This window comes from Rhagoletis pomonella, unplaced genomic scaffold (assembly GCF_013731165.1).
Source record: "Rhagoletis pomonella isolate Grant_MI unplaced genomic scaffold, Rhpom_1.0 Rhpom_scaffold_00005, whole genome shotgun sequence".
Taxonomy (NCBI): Eukaryota; Metazoa; Arthropoda; class Insecta; order Diptera; family Tephritidae; genus Rhagoletis; species Rhagoletis pomonella.
In genome coordinates, this window is record NW_023458559.1 from 50,505,895 (window position 1) to 50,521,981 (window position 16,087).

At 37.9% G+C, this 16,087-nt stretch overlaps 2 protein-coding genes across 2 annotated transcripts; one reads left to right on the plus strand and one right to left on the minus strand.

The window, feature by feature from the left end:
* Positions 1-3,023: 3,023 nt before the first annotated feature.
* LOC118739144 (serine/threonine-protein kinase PLK4-like) lies at positions 3,024-7,102 on the minus strand. Its single transcript, XM_036470314.1, has 7 exons — positions 6,928-7,102; positions 6,754-6,849; positions 6,304-6,697; positions 5,123-6,233; positions 4,545-5,067; positions 4,231-4,416; positions 3,024-4,162 (listed from the first exon to the last, which is right to left on the minus strand). The coding sequence occupies exons 1-7, from the start codon at positions 6,982-6,984 to the stop codon at positions 3,794-3,796; spliced, it is 2,736 nt and encodes a 911-aa protein (XP_036326207.1). The 5' UTR covers positions 6,985-7,102; the 3' UTR covers positions 3,024-3,793.
* A 1,999-nt stretch (positions 7,103-9,101) lies between these two features.
* LOC118739145 (cyclin-dependent kinase 12-like) lies at positions 9,102-15,629 on the plus strand. The gene is made up of 8 exons (XM_036470315.1): positions 9,102-9,961; positions 10,097-11,166; positions 11,236-11,425; positions 11,511-12,024; positions 12,094-13,014; positions 13,074-13,462; positions 13,528-14,001; positions 14,195-15,629. The coding sequence occupies exons 1-8, from the start codon at positions 9,414-9,416 to the stop codon at positions 14,295-14,297; spliced, it is 4,209 nt and encodes a 1,402-aa protein (XP_036326208.1). The 5' UTR covers positions 9,102-9,413; the 3' UTR covers positions 14,298-15,629.
* The last annotated feature ends 458 nt before the right edge of the window (positions 15,630-16,087 follow it).

Consider the following 16,087-nt stretch of genomic DNA (forward strand, 5'->3'; position numbering starts at 1 on the left):
TCGCCATTACACCCTGGTCTCAAGTATTTTTGCAAGCAATTTAGAAGCAATCTTTTTTTTTTTTTTGCTAAACCTAAGTTCATATCGACGGCTGAGTGGAAGATCGGCCTATCTCAGCTGCCGATTCAAACGGACTAAAATTTCGCCCACTTTTCAAATAACGATAAAATTCAGATTTGCTTGAAACTTCGATATTTCGAAATTTTAGGAAGCTAATTTACTCAAAATTGATACTAACAACAATCCAAAGGGCGTGATACCGCCCACATACATATATCTAAATATATAAGTTTATCTCATTATGTGTAACTGAACGTTCTACCGAAACTTTTTAAAATATGTAGATGTAAAACCACCCTTGCTTGCCATGTAGCGGTAATTTTCGGTGAGGTGAAAAACTATATTGAATACTTCCGACTGGTATTTAATATTCGGCTCCGCCCGATTCACTCGGAAGTGAATTGCAGAACCTGCCTAGCTGTAGCGAATACTCACATCTGGGGGGTTACTCTGTAATGCGATGCGAAAACAAATGATTAGCATTCGCGCAAACTCATCGTAAGTAATACACAGGGGTGATTGCCTATCGCATCGCATTTTTCTGTCGTATCGCATGACAGAGTAGCCCCCCTGGGAATAATCGCGAAGTTTGGCAGATGGGAGCTCGATTTTTCGTAGTTCTACAGCTATAAATATATTGTATGTTATATAGCGGTCAGTAGGAAAGAAACATGAGCGGCAAGATCTCATTGCCCACACCAACCTTGCGCTTTAGTAGCCAAATTTCTAACAATTGGAGGTTTTGTATTCCAGATTTGTTCAGATTGGGTTGTCCCAGTAGTCTCGCTCAATCATAACAGGTCATAATCGAGTGAAATAACCTGCGTGGATCTAGCTCTCAGTTTTTGATCAAGACTATTACTGATTGTCAATCTGAATCAAGGGTATAGTGTTTGAAATTGTCAATATTGATCTCACTTATTTTAATCACTAGCTAGCTGCAGTCGGATTCCAACATTCGCTATAGCTAATTTTGATCGCCAAAAATATGGAAAAGAATAGCAGGCGCGCCTAACAAAATGCAAAATCTAGTTACATGCCCCTCATACTGCCAGATTCGGCTGATTACACATTGAATCTCTTACTTCTTCATGTTGCATACTTTTGGGCACCGCCGATTACCTTTGAAAGAATTCCGGAGACGAAAATTAAGAGCAGCGAATTTTCATAATCCCACTACACTTCGAAATAAAAGAAATGGGATTTATGTACATATGTCTATCAAATCTACTTGAAGGTGCACCAATCTCAATACAAAAAAAAATCGGTATGTTTTCCATCGGAATTATAAATTTTTTTATATTTTAAGATTTCGGAAAAATATAAAGATTTACGCGAGCTGAACCGATTTTGAAACAACTTCAGAAATCTCATTCAGCCTTATCGCTAATTCCATGTGAATAAATCGTTCCCATTGACAGGCAAACCAAAAACAAATTGCGAGAAAGGCCGATTATTTTGATTCCGTCGATAAAGTGTTCAAGTACAGACCTTTTACGCTTAAACTCTGCTATCATCAGGGGCCACTTATTGGAAAAAATACATTTAAAAACTAATGTTATTTACATATAACAAAAACTCGATTTTTGGAAAACTGCGACTTTTTTTGTCTGACACGCTAATATACATACATTAACTGCCCATTTAACTAGTAATTTAAGTGAAACATGTTTTTCCCGTCTGTCAGTTTTCATAACACATTCAAATAAAAAAAAAAAATCATTTTTCGCTTAACTTAATTTTGTGAAACTAACACATCGAAAAAGAATTAGTCATTTTCAAGCAAAAAACACCGTTAAAAATAAAACCGAAATTCAATGAACTAGCTTCGTATTAAATGTTCAAAAGCAATAAATTATAGAATGTAAACAACTAATTAGCTCACTCTCTTTTCTATAACATATGTATTATTTTACATACATATGTACATATGTACATACAACTTTCTTTTTTCAATATTGTACTGCCACTGTCATACTGCCGATTTTTGAAGATATAAAAATATACACTTTTTGATGTAAAATTTTCAACGAAGCTTGAAAATATGGATTTAATTACTAAAACTTTTTTAGGAAAGAATTTAAAAAAAATCAAAAAAAAATATATATATTTTACTGCTATCTAATACGTGTAAATAATAGTGATATTAGGAGAGTTAAGTTAATAAATATGCGAAATACAAAAAAATATATATACTTGAAAATGAGCGAATATGCATGTATGTGCTTACCAAATTTTAAAAATTATTTAAATTTCTGTTATTTTCAATAACTAAACCATTTTTTTTTTGTTTTTCAGTAGCCTGCGCTCCCACATTTTTCTAAACAAATGGTTATTTTTGGCAAAACATCGCATACAAAAATATGTAATAACGGAGTTTAAGCAAGTAAATTAAATTGCTGATTATTTTTCTTTCAAAACAGTACAATTTATTTCATCGACTTTTCAGTGAAATGATCCGATTGTAAAAAAATATGAATAAATCAAATAAAATAGAAGAAACTTGCTACGCTCATATCGACCGTATAATAATAAAAGGGAATTAATTCAAAATTTACGTTTTTAGAGCTAAAAGGCAGAAGAGGTATTAAAAGTGTTCGCGATGCAAAGAACTTGCACAAGCTGGTACAAGCGAACACACTCTTAATGCATATTTAAATTGCGTTTGCCAATCCATTCGCTTCGCAAGTGATAACACCGCCCTTTATTGTACAATTGCTAAGAATAATAAGGAGAATATGTTCAGTTAAACAGATAACTCTCCAAAAATGGTTTTTTGTATACCAGCTATATGAAATGAACAAACTTTGATTGCGTTTTCCCACATAATTAAAATTTCGAATTAACTCTTTTTATTATTTAAGGTGCGATATGTACATCTATTTAAAATAAAGTAAAATCAAATACAATTATGTACGAATTATGTAAGAAATAAAAATTTATATATATCTAAACTAAGCTACTATTGTACTCTAGTTCATAGATTCACTCACATTTTATGTAATATAAAAGGCAAATAATATATAATAAACTTCAACATTTAAGTAAATAAAGTGTCTGTATTTTATTTTATAGTTATGTATATACTATGTATGTAAAAGGGAAAGTTAAAAAGGACCCACGCTGCCTAAATACGTTTTCGAGAAAAACGATTTCAAAGCTAACAAGTGGATTTGATATGTAAACTTTTTTATCATTAATCATTCTTTTAAGTGAATTTGTGGGAAAACAAATGCAGCTAATGCTCAATGCTACGGTGTATGTTACATACATACATACTTATGTATGCAGAAATATATATCATATACAGAATTATTTCAAAATTTAAACATATCCTCCTTATCTCGCTTATTAACTGTATGATGAAACCTACACAAATTGAATTTTGAATTACATACATCTCTAATATTCTTAAATGTGCGATATCTTGTCGCCAATAAAAATAAAATTACCAAAATCTGGTTATACCACCACTTTGAAAATTTTATTGTGTACAGGACAATTTCACAAAATTTAAAAGCAGTATAAACAGTATATTTTACCTTTAATTCAATTCAAGTTTACCAAATATACATAGATACATTAATTGTAATCAAGTATGATCAATAGAAAATACCTATTTCTATAAAAAAAAATAAAATCATTTTAGTTTGTTACAAATAAATTAATTTTAAAATAAGAAACTTCCGCACGCGCTGTTCTAACACGCCCACACACCACCATACTCAACGCACTAGCGAAAATATTTCATGACATGCTGATGCGTGTCTCTGGCGGCGGTGGTGGTGGTGCTGTATTTAGCGCAGGCATTCGGAGTGCGTGGGGTCGTACCTACTTGCATACCTTCGTGGGTATAATTTTGTTGCTTGGGTTGCCCGTAGCGCCCGTTTGAGCTCAATACGGGCGCCTGCTTCAGCTGCCGCTCTATTTGCGGTAACTGTGCTAATTTCTCTCTTACCACAAATGGCAGATCGTCTTGCGTGCTAAAGTGCGTGGACAAACCACTCGTTTGTGTGAAAGTGATGCCACCACCTTGATTAGCAGGTATCACGGAGACATGAGCTCCATCTGGGTATTGTATTTGTATAATACCATGCGATAGCTTGTGTGAGTGGAAAAAGAAAGGTTAAAATTCAAATTTTAGTACTGTGTGGTCATGGTTGAACTCACCTCTGTGGCGATACCGATTCCGGGTATATTTATTTTTCGTATCGGTACATTGGGCTGTGCTGCTATTATTTGCTCTTGTTGCTGCTGCTGTTGCAAACCCATTGATTGTTGCGATGATGCATTGCTAAAGTTGCTGCCGCTGCGTAATCCTAAAGACATAGTGTCAATTGAGAAGTTGATGCTGCCCTAAACAAGCAAAAATAAAAAAACTTAAACTGTACACAAATTCTTTCCACGTAAGCCACTGTCAAAGTAAATGGCACTCCAAGCCATTAGCTATTAAATGTGTTTACCAAATCCTCTCCAGCACCCACCTGTTGCGACCTTGGCGTTAGGTAAATCAAATTCGTGGTGTCCCGCATTGCAGTTGTGATACACTGTCCTTGCATAACGTCCAATTCACTGGGTCGCCTACCCACCACAGCTGGGAAACAACAATTTCCACTTGTCTGTACCAGCTGCAATGCACTACAAATCGCCTGACAATGCTTCAGGCATTCTTCTTGGTGCTGCAATAAATTGCATGCCACTGATTCTTCGTGATTTTGCAACAAACGCCCATGTTTATCATAGACGCGTAAACCCTGTGTCGGCGATTTTGTCACCTTGGCGCCAGTATAGAAAAATACCTCAAAATCTTCCATACTCTCCATCAGATGGCACTTTGCTTGTGCGCTAAAAAATGTTACTTTCGGGGTTTTTGCTTTAACCAAATTAACAAATCTCGAAGCATAGATGTACTTCTTCCAATGTTTGCTGGGTAAATTGTTGTATGTGTAAACAGTTGACGAATCGCCTGTTAACATAGCTGGCGGTTCTTCACTTATTGGAAGGCCTCTACAAAAAAAGTATTCGAATTAAATAAATATATGTAACCTGTTTACATCCTTACCTTCCCGGATCTGGCTGGTAAATTGTAATACGCAAGCCATTTTGTGAAATCCAACATACATCGGTTATGCGCTCTTCACGTAAACGACTTTTATACTTTATGAATTCTATGGCCACTTCACCCCCCGATAGAATACTCATAATTGCATTTTTAGTTTTGTACCGTGTCGGTAAAAGACGGTCAGTATTCAATGGTGGCACGCTCAAACGCTCTTCTGTGTTTTTTTGCTCTGGAATTTCTCCGACATTAGAATAATGTACCAATTTTTCCCGTCCCCCCGGATGTTTTGCATTTTGCGGAAGATAGTCAGTGCCACCAGTCGTAAAATTAGTTTCATTGTTCTCAACTACTGGCTTGGGGAGAGGAAAATGATTAGTTATAGAATAGTTCGGAGTTGACGGCAAATTCTTGTATTTAGACGAGCTATTAGACTGCCAATCAAGTTCCATGCTATCACTTTGAGGTGTTGATGTATGAACTGGACGTGGTTCATGTGGTTCCATGCAACCACTACCCAAGGAATTGGAAGAATGTGCTGCTTTGAGTGGCGTAAAATCTGCTTGATATTGATGTTGGGGATGATGTTCATGTATGCGTTCCAGAACGCCACGTGTGGGATACTTTTCCATCGAACGTGAACGTTGAAGTGCAGCTGTACGAGATGAACTGGAGTTACTGCTGGCAAAGGTTATAATACCGCTGTCACAGCTCGCAGCACTTTGCTGGTGCTGGTAATATTTCTGTTGATTTGTTGATATGCAGTTGTTATTTTGAATTTTGTTACTATCAGCAGCTGAACCGGCAGCTGTGCCATACCGTTGTTCACGACGTACCATGAATGGGTGTTGCAGCACTTGTTCCAGTGTTATTCGCTCACTCGGATTTTTCTTTAATAAACGTTCAATTAGATCCTGTGCATCGTACGATAGATGTTGGGGCATTTGAAAATCTGATTTTACTACTTTTGTAAGTGTGGACTGCACAGCATCAGTGTCAAAGGGTGGATGACCCGCTAATAATGTGTAGAACATACAACCGAGGCCCCACACATCCGCGGGCAGACCATGTGTTGCTCGGGTTACCACCTCTGGTGATATATAATTGGGTGTGCCTGCATTACACGTAAAACATAAAGCAATATATTAGTCTGAATTATTTGGGATCTATATTCTGTTACTTACCACACATAGTCATGTGCTTCTCATCTGGCCTCTTTAACTGAGTTGCTAATCCAAAATCGGCGATTTTAACATGCATATCCTTACTGAGCAATAAATTCGATAGGGATATATCTCGGTGCATTATCTGATGGGAATGCAAATATAGCAAACCGGAGACAACCTGTCGCAATATACTGGCCGCTTCCTCTTCTGTCATGGATCGCCCCATCTGTTGTTTCATGTAACGATTCAATTCACCATTATGCGCCAACTCCAATACTAAATATACATAATTTTCATCTTGAAAGAATGTGTACAGCTCCAAAACAGAGGGATGTTTAAGACGCGAGTGTATTTCCACTTCCTGCCGCACACGATTGGCTAATCCAGCACGCTGTATAAGCTGTTTGTCAATCTAAAATCCCTTATCCGTGTTAGCAAGTTCAAAACCATTTATTTATTTATATTTACCATTTTGATAGCCACCATTTCGTTTGTACGCGTAGAACACGCCTTATAAACACTGGCGAAGCCACCTTTGCCAAGTAAATGGAGCACTTCATAGTCCTAAATGAAAAATTCGTAATCAAAAATTTAGCGTCACTTGAATAAGACCTTAAATTTTGCACAAATTCCAACGCACACCTCAATACTTTCGCCTAGTCCAATGTGTGTAGACATTATTGATATACTTTTATTCATCCACAATCAATAAGTCTTTAATTTCTGCTAAGCTTTAAAAATCGCAAGGATTATTTCACGCTGACAATTTGTAAATAAATACCGATCCCACACCTGCCAGCGTCCTTTGGCATTTTTTTCTTTCTTTTAAATTCGAATGTCAACGTCAGAAAGTGCTTGTGCGCACTAAACACATCTTTGTCAAATATGTCAAACTTCGATTGGGACTTGCATGACAGGACAGCATGTCACGAGAATTTCAAATAATGAATGTACTTATGAGTTATTTATTAATCAGCTTAACTTTCATTATCTAAATATTAAATAAGAGATGCATTAAAGAGCAGCAAAGATACATTTTGGTACACTCAACTATACAAATTCATGTTCATGTAGCACCCCAGCGTCTTGGTGGGGTTACACGATCAAGACCTTGATTTCAAGTTGATCATGCATACTGTTTGTAAAAATTCATTTCAATTGACAGCTGTGACGTAAGGTGCAAGCAATTAATAGTCAACTTTACTTTCAAGATGCAGTCGTCAAGGAAACAACTTAAAATTGTCGGCTCGTTCCCGTACACATATAAATACCTGCAGAAATATCTTCCCGGCTATTTTTGACTAAATCCCCAACTACGGGAACAGACTAACAGTGATCAGCTGATTGACTTCATTTTCAAGTTACCTCATGAGTCGAAAGGAAAAATTGAAGACGACGCTCAAGTCGTAAAAGTGAAAAGTTGTTAGTAATAAGGTATTGCAACTTGCTTTCAAGCTATTGATCGTGTAACGTCGTAGTAAGCGATTCCGGTAGAGCATTTTAGTAACAAACGAATATCCTAATCTGCGGGAAAATAGATACATCTTAACACATAATGAATACAATTGCGAGCAGTCAAAAATTTGGTGTGGAGACGTTGGGTTAGTGGAACATGGTTTTCTCTATTTGACACTTGTCAGTGTTGCTCTGCTTCTTCAAAAAACTGCAGGGCAAAAAGTGACGATAAATTTTTGGAAAAAATTGGAAGCACATAAAAAAGATTTCGCTGTCGTAATCGCAATCGCTCTGCAGCGCTGCTGAGAAAAAAATTTCTACTTTATTCTGCTTCCATAATTTTATTGCCATTTTTATAGAATTAGTATGCGAATATGATCGTTTGTAACTTTGAATATGAAGCTATTAAGCCCCAAAAATTAGATTTAAATTAAACTGAAATAAGGAACTATTTTTGCACACAAGGTCGTCAAATTTTTCCTTTGGGAAAATTATTGGAAGCAAATAAAATCGAACGGGAATACTATACCAGTGGAGCGCAAGGCGCCCTTCGCACGCCTTCGCCACATACAAACATACATGCGATAACACCACGTATTGCACATACTGGCAAACCTATTTTTACTGGAGCTGTCTGTGCATTGGCCAGGTTAGTTTTCCAAAGCTGTTACCAAATTGTTTAATTGCGGTGAAAGTGTGTGAAATGACAAGTGTTTTATAATAAAGAAACCCCAGGTAGTTTGTAAAAAATGTAATAACAAATAAACCAAGTGCAGCGAAAGACGACATCCAATAAGTGGACAAGCGGGTCAAATGGTCAAACCGCAGGTCGAAAAAAATTTATTCGACAATATTTACCGTGAATTTCATCTTAATTCATCTGAAAATTCTTAAATTGAAAAAAAACTGGTTAAACTCTCCGATTTTGTGAAACTTTTGCTGCTGTGCCAAATCATGCCTGGACGATTTCTACTGTCACTCAGATTAAACATCAGGGATGTTATCGGGTAAGCTTGGTTGAGATGATGATTAGTTTATATATAGTTTTAATTAAATTTGCAAAATTTATGTATAAGTTTATTGTTAAATACCTATGCATGTATCTAGGTAATTGTATTTAGTTTTCCATTGCTTTTTTTTTGAGGTTTAATATACGTTTTTAATTGGATTCATGATTTTTGTTGCAATATTGCTTTTGCTCTTGACATTTCTCAGTGTTGCTCTATTTCTTTTGGCAGCTAACCTCAAAAAACACAGGGAAAAAAGTGACAAATGATAAATTTTATTTCTATTACCGTGTTGTTGTTGCTGCGTGTAGTTCATCGGGGCGACATCGTTGACGGCGAAACTTGCAGAAAATTTCACAAACTGTAAAAAATAAGGAAAATAATTTACAAATTGTATCCTAGCTCCTCGTTTTGCATGGAACCGATGTGACAAAAAAAGCTAAGATGTGATTTAAAGTTGGTAATATATCAATGAAAAAAGAGAAAAGGTCAAAGCTTAATTACATGCGTCTTCTCTTTGCTATTGCCAAAAAGAAGTGAAATATTACAGCCAACAATCCAAAAACAGAAATTATTGTACTTAAATTCAATTACTTCGTTTAATTCAAAGGATCGTAGTAGCACAGGTGCGTGTTCGTGAGTAAATCGTTTTTGGCTCCAGGAGCTATGGAGAAAGATCGGGGTGGTTGCGGCAGCAGTGGCAGCACGCGCTACGTCAGTGCAGGCGATCGCAGCAGCGCCATTGGCGGAACTTCACATGCTCTCATGACCAGTGAATATGATGGTTTATTGAAAAAGCACAAGAAGTCTAAAAAGAAAAAAAGTAAACATTCACGCTCGCGTGAAAATTCTCTGACGCGTCATATGCGACGTAGCCGTAGCAGCAGCAGCCCATCACCACGAAGTCGATCCGTCGCCACCACTGCCGATGACGGCGCTGAGGGCGATGGAAGTTTGACAATTAAACAACCATCGAAAAAAACACATGCCTTGAATGCCATTGTAGAATACTCAGACGTAAGTTCGGAAGATTTCTCAGATCCAGAAGCTGGGGAACTCAATACAGAGTCTAATGAAATAACAAGAAAGCAAAGAGTTGACGCTTCGAATTCTAATATAGGCAAGGATATGAGATCGACGCATCTGCCGCCACCGAATCCCCCAAAAGGCGATCAACAACTTCATAATATGAGCAGTGACGATGATACCTTTAGGTAAGTAAAGGGGATATTAAAATAAAGAATTCCTATAAATTGAGGCACAAGTTGGTGCAGAAACGGAAATTTATAAATTTGTACTGGTGGCCAGTAAAGTCCCTTTAAACTAAAAATGTATCATTTTCTTCACAGGCGAAAACGCAATGAGAGTCTTGATAATCTCTCCAATCTATCACCAAATCGGGTACGTCGCATAATTCTTGGTTCACCAGTGCGCGGATCAAAAACTACCAGTGGCGCTACGACAACAAGCAGCTCTGTCAATGCCAAAGGTGACAAGGTTTTGGCTTCAGCCTCCAATGACTCGAAAGCAGCATTGTCTTCTCGTCATCTGGTGGATGAAGGTAATCCGTCAACAAAGAAACAAAAAAAGAATAGTGTGAACAGCGGCAGCAGCAAAATACTGGATGAAGAGGTATCTGACTGGGAAGCGGCATTGGCTAGTAGTGACTCCATGGACACAGATGAATTTGAAGCCGAATTAAAGAGACAAAAGCGTAAAAAAGCCAAAAAAGACAAAAAACACAAAAGAAGCAAGAAATCGAAAAAACGACGAAAGAAGCGGGCGCGATCTTATTCCAGCATCGAGTCTATTTCCGACAATGATTTGGATGCTGTTATAGCAGCTGAGAGTGTACGCCACTATACTCCTTCTCCAAAAATACATCGTGCACATGAAAAGATTGTCGGCAACAGTGCAATCAAAAGTCCAGATCGTAATACCGGTGGCAGTGGTGTCGGTTCATCGTACACGCCCATCAAAGAAGTCAGTCCCATGTCGATAGATACGCCGCCAATACGTCCCGGAAGCAGTAATAGTTATTACGCTGAAAAGACCGCTGTAGGTATTTCAACAGCAGCGGTAGCAAAAGGTTCTGGTGCCACTGCTGCAGCAGCAGCATCTGGTCTACAAGTCACAGTCAGTAATCAGCGTCACCGCACGCCTCCGCGTAATAGCGCTAAAACACGTTTTCCCGCTGCAACATCGCCGCATACTCCTCCGCTGTATGTCAGCGGCAGTGCTGAACGAGGACAAACCACTCGTGGCTCACGTTATGCTCTCAGTCCTCCAAAAGAAGAACATCTCTCAGCACATCATCATCATCGTCGCAATGCTGGCGCAAGTGGTGTGTCCAGTCATCATTATAGTGCGCGCGGAGGCAGTGGAATGGATGTACATAAATATAAGGCTGTATCACCAGGTGATTATAAGTTGACATTTCTTTTTTTACGCTGCAAAAATTTCAAACTTATTTTCGCCAATGTTTTAGATCGCTATCATCATCATCAGCAAGCCACACCTCCACATAAACGCAGAAAAGCTTTTGATAGTCGCACGCCTGCGTACGAAACACACCACACACGTCACTATAGTTCCAATACGCATAGTTTACGTAAAGCACATGACTATGAACGCTTTGGCAGCAGTAGTAGGGACAAATATGGAAGACGTTATTCAAGGTAATACCTTTGAATTATTTAACTGCGATGATATGATTTAGTGTGTTCTAAATATAATTAAACATTTTTATGTTTTGTTCCCTAGGAGTCCAAGTATGTTGACCGTACGCAGCAAACAATCCCCCGCGTATACCGCAGCATCATCATCAGCATACCGCAGCACCGGTGCTACTAGCAGCAGTTATCGCCACAACAGCAGCAAATATATTCAAGAGGCATCCACTTCGCCAGATCGCTCACGATCGTCAAAACGCGGAACTGGTACAGACCGTTATTCGCGGTCGCGGTCACCGCGCTCCTTAACGCGACACTATGATTCACCACCTTCGCCAGTTTCTGCATCGGCTATCAGCGCCCGCTCATCGCACCGGCGTTACCGTTCCTCATCGCGTAGTCACCGTCGTCGCGAAGGCAGTAAGCGGTCTTACACCCGGTCACGCAGTCGATCACGTTCGCGTTCGCGATCCCGTTCACCTTCATCGTCACCCACCTCACGTGATTTGAAGCTCAAGCGTATTGAATATAGTAAAAAGATTAGCGATACCAGTCTATTTGCTGAATTGGTTAAAGACAAGCACAAGCGTCAAAAGGCGATAGATGTGAGTGCCCGAAACGGTGGAGAATCCCATTGGCTCATACTTTAACTCTATTTTTCTATTATTTCATAGGCTCTGTTGGAGCGTCAAGAGGAGAACAGTAACAGCAATAGTGCGCTCATAATAAACGAGAATAGTTCGTCTATAGATAGCGGCACGTCGAAGGTCATCGCACATTCAGACCTTACGTCATCCACCTCTGACAGCACCATTGCAAAGACCGGCACATCCGCCTCAATCCCAGCCCCTAATATTGCATCAGCACCCAATGGCGTGAGCAGTGGTAGCAAACCGCTTGTAGAAGTAACTAACATTCCCATGCCGAAAATGATGGAAGAGAAGGCCATCGACACGGACGCCACGACTATTGAAACCGCAAAGATTACTGAAACCAAAGTTACCGCAATAGATGATACAGATCGTCAATCTGTAGTCCCACCCCCGTCAATCAAGACAAAGCCGAAAAGTCTTACTGCGTTACCCATGCCACCGGGCATCAGCGCGGCTGACTTAGCCATTGCAACAACACCTTCTCCGCCCTCAGAGTACGCCAGCTCAACTGCTTCTCCAGCTAAGAAAGCAAGTAGCAACAGCATCTCCGCCGCCACTACACCTACACCAACAACACCTGCTACAAACTCCAATGCCAATAAAAGCTTGCTCAACTTGCCAATGCCGCCAATGGTGCCGGGCGGGGAAGAGCTAAGTGGCGATGAAGATGATGTTATAAATAGCCCGGAAGATTTCGATACAGCGAATACCAGCGCGAGTGCCGTGAAAGGTGGCAGGGATAGCGCGTCAATCGATGGCACACCGGGTAATGGCAAAATGTCTAGTAGCAACAAAAGCGGCGCTAATGCAACATCCTCAAAACGCAAGCGGCCTGTCATATTAAATCGTCGCGATTCACGCAATCAAGTGCGCGATTGGGGCGAACGATGTGTAGACGTTTTTGTAATGATAGCACAAATAGGCGAAGGCACCTATGGGCAGGTAGATACAAAAAAAAAGGAAATTGTTTTTAAACGTATATTATCATATTTCATTTTCAGGTATATAAAGCGCGTGATAATCATACAGACGAATTAGTTGCGCTAAAGAAAGTACGTTTGGAGCATGAAAAGGAAGGGTTTCCCATCACAGCTGTCCGGGAAATTAAAATATTACGGCAGCTAAATCATCGTAATATTGTTAACTTACATGAAATAGTCACCGACAAGCAAGATGCTTTAGAATTCCGCAAAGATAAAGGCTCATTTTATTTGGTCTTCGAGTATATGGATCATGATTTGATGGGCTTGCTAGAATCAGGCATGGTCGATTTCAATGAAGAGAATAATGCGAGTATTATGAAGCAACTGATGGATGGCCTCAATTACTGCCATAAAAAGAATTTTTTACATCGTGATATCAAATGTTCAAATATTTTAATGAACAACAAGTAAGTGGCACTAGCGTACAACTATTACTATTATTAAATTTAAAAATAAATCATTCATTTTGCAGAGGGCAAGTAAAACTGGCCGATTTCGGTTTGGCACGACTCTACAATGCCGAGGATCGTGAACGACCTTACACTAATAAAGTGATAACACTGTGGTATCGTCCACCCGAGCTTCTACTCGGCGAAGAACGTTATGGGCCAGCTATCGACGTATGGTCATGTGGTTGTATACTTGGAGAGTTATTTGTCAAACGACCACTGTTCCAAGCTAATGCAGAAATGCCACAACTGGAGACGATTTCCCGTGTGTGTGGCACGCCAGTGCCGGCTGTTTGGCCCAATGTTATCAAACTACCACTCTTCCACACATTCAAACCAAAACGTCAGCATAGGCGACGATTACGTGAGGATTTTGAATTCATGCCGCTGCCGGCTTTGGATTTGCTTGATCGTATGCTGGAATTGGATCCGGATCGTCGTATTACCGCTGAAGAAGCACTTAAATCACCTTGGCTCGTGAATATAAATCCTGATGAGTAAGTTTAGGAAAAATGCAGGTTTATAATTGTAGGTACCGAAAACGTGTACAAACAATTTAAATTTTGAAGGAAATGCAAAAGAGAACAATATCTGGCAAAAGCACGGATTTTAATTAAAATATCACTTGTCACTTGTTGCAATGACGCATGAGTATACCCTGTTATAATAATAAACGTTTTCCTTTCGCAGGATGGCTATACCACGGCTACCTACTTGGCAAGATTGTCACGAGTTGTGGAGCAAGAAGTTGCGTCGCCAAAAGCGCGAACAAGGTGAAGCAGGACCGCTGTGAGAATATATCTATCCGATGGTGGAGACACCAGTCATGGACACAACGGCCCAGCGGTTGACTGACGCCGATGGTGATAATGCTGGCGGCACAACATCAAACAACACACAACAATTGTTTATATAGTAGTGTGACACAACAATGACTGCAATATGAAATAGAAAAGGCATTGCATTGGGCAATTGCAAGAGATTGTGACGACATAACCATCTACAAAACGAACAAACTTGCATTTAAGAGTTTCATTTTATATGTAAAATGGGTGGTTAAATGTTTGGGCAGTATTTATTGTTGTTGCGTGGTTGTAGAGTGAAAAAGTGGTGAAAGCTTAGCAATTACACTTACAAACTTTATATTTAGTATTTTTAATTGTATCACAACATTTAAGTTTTTTTTTATAATTACTATAACTTACTATTAATATGTTATCATCATATTATTAATGGCATCGAGTTAAAGCGTAAACTAAATTATAGTTAGTTTTAGAGAATCGAGAAGAATAAAAAAATATAGATAAGGAAACCTTAAAACTTTGTAAACCAATTACAAAAAAGAAAAATAGAAAAAAATATAAATGGAAAGTAAATCACTTTCATTACAATTAAGTACACATGACTAAATGCATAATTCGTTTAATAGTTTTGGGTGCGTTTCTTTTCCGTACATTTAAGCGCAAACTGACTTTGAAGCAAAAATTCTTTGAAAAAAGGAAATTTGTATACAGTAAGCACTTATGCTCGCAAACAACTGTAATAACAAATTGATTTTATAAAGCTTTAGGTCAAGAAAATTACTCTTAAAACAACAACAACAACAACAAGACCTATTTGAAAGAACTGATAGATGGCTGGAATGTAATTTTGTTTGCAAGCATAATTGAATTGATAAATTAATGTACTATAAAATAAATATAAAATTGAGACATTTGTAAAAAGTTTACAGTTGCATGATTTTCATGTGAGGAAAATTTTATACGAAAAAGTGAATACTTTTTCTTCATTTTAATTTATGCCGTTTTCTTCTCCATACGTAATGAAAATTATATTCAGTTGGAGTTAAAAGTTACTTGTATAAAATTGCTTAAATACATAAATATGTATAATGAATGCTCTAATATAAAATATATCGATGTATATATTTAGGTGCATATCCGTACAGCAATTCATTTTCGTAAGTTCATGCTTATAATGGAAACATGTACATACATAAACAAACAAATATTGTTTTTATAAAATCATTATAAACGAATGTTGCTGCTGTAACCGAGAATCATGAATAAAAAGCAACAGTTCGTACTTTATAGTCAATAAAAACAAAAAAATTTACAAAAAATAATCAAGAAAAACTTATATTTTTCAGAAGGTTTGTATATATTGTGTATGTATGAGGAAAATGTATGATTTCTCTAAAATTCTTGCATTTCCGAACTGTTAAACTGAAAATTTTAAAAACCTGTAAAAAAAATTTAATTTTTATCAGAACTATTTGCAGCTTGTTTCTGGCTTTAGTACGTTTTAGACATACTCTATGGCTCGCATCAAATTAGCGGCAGCCAACTGCTTGTTGCACTTCTTTCTATAAAATTGACGTTAAAATTGTCACCGTTTTGTAGCATATTTATATTGGTGTTCAATATTGTTCGAAGTGGTTTCTTACAAATTTTACATCAACAGCATTAAAAGATTGTATTAGTCGATATACTTTGCAAGATATATGTATACATCAAATTCTATAAAATTTAATTTTTTGTAAAAATGTTGGTTTTTTATATTTTTATAAGTTATAAACTATAA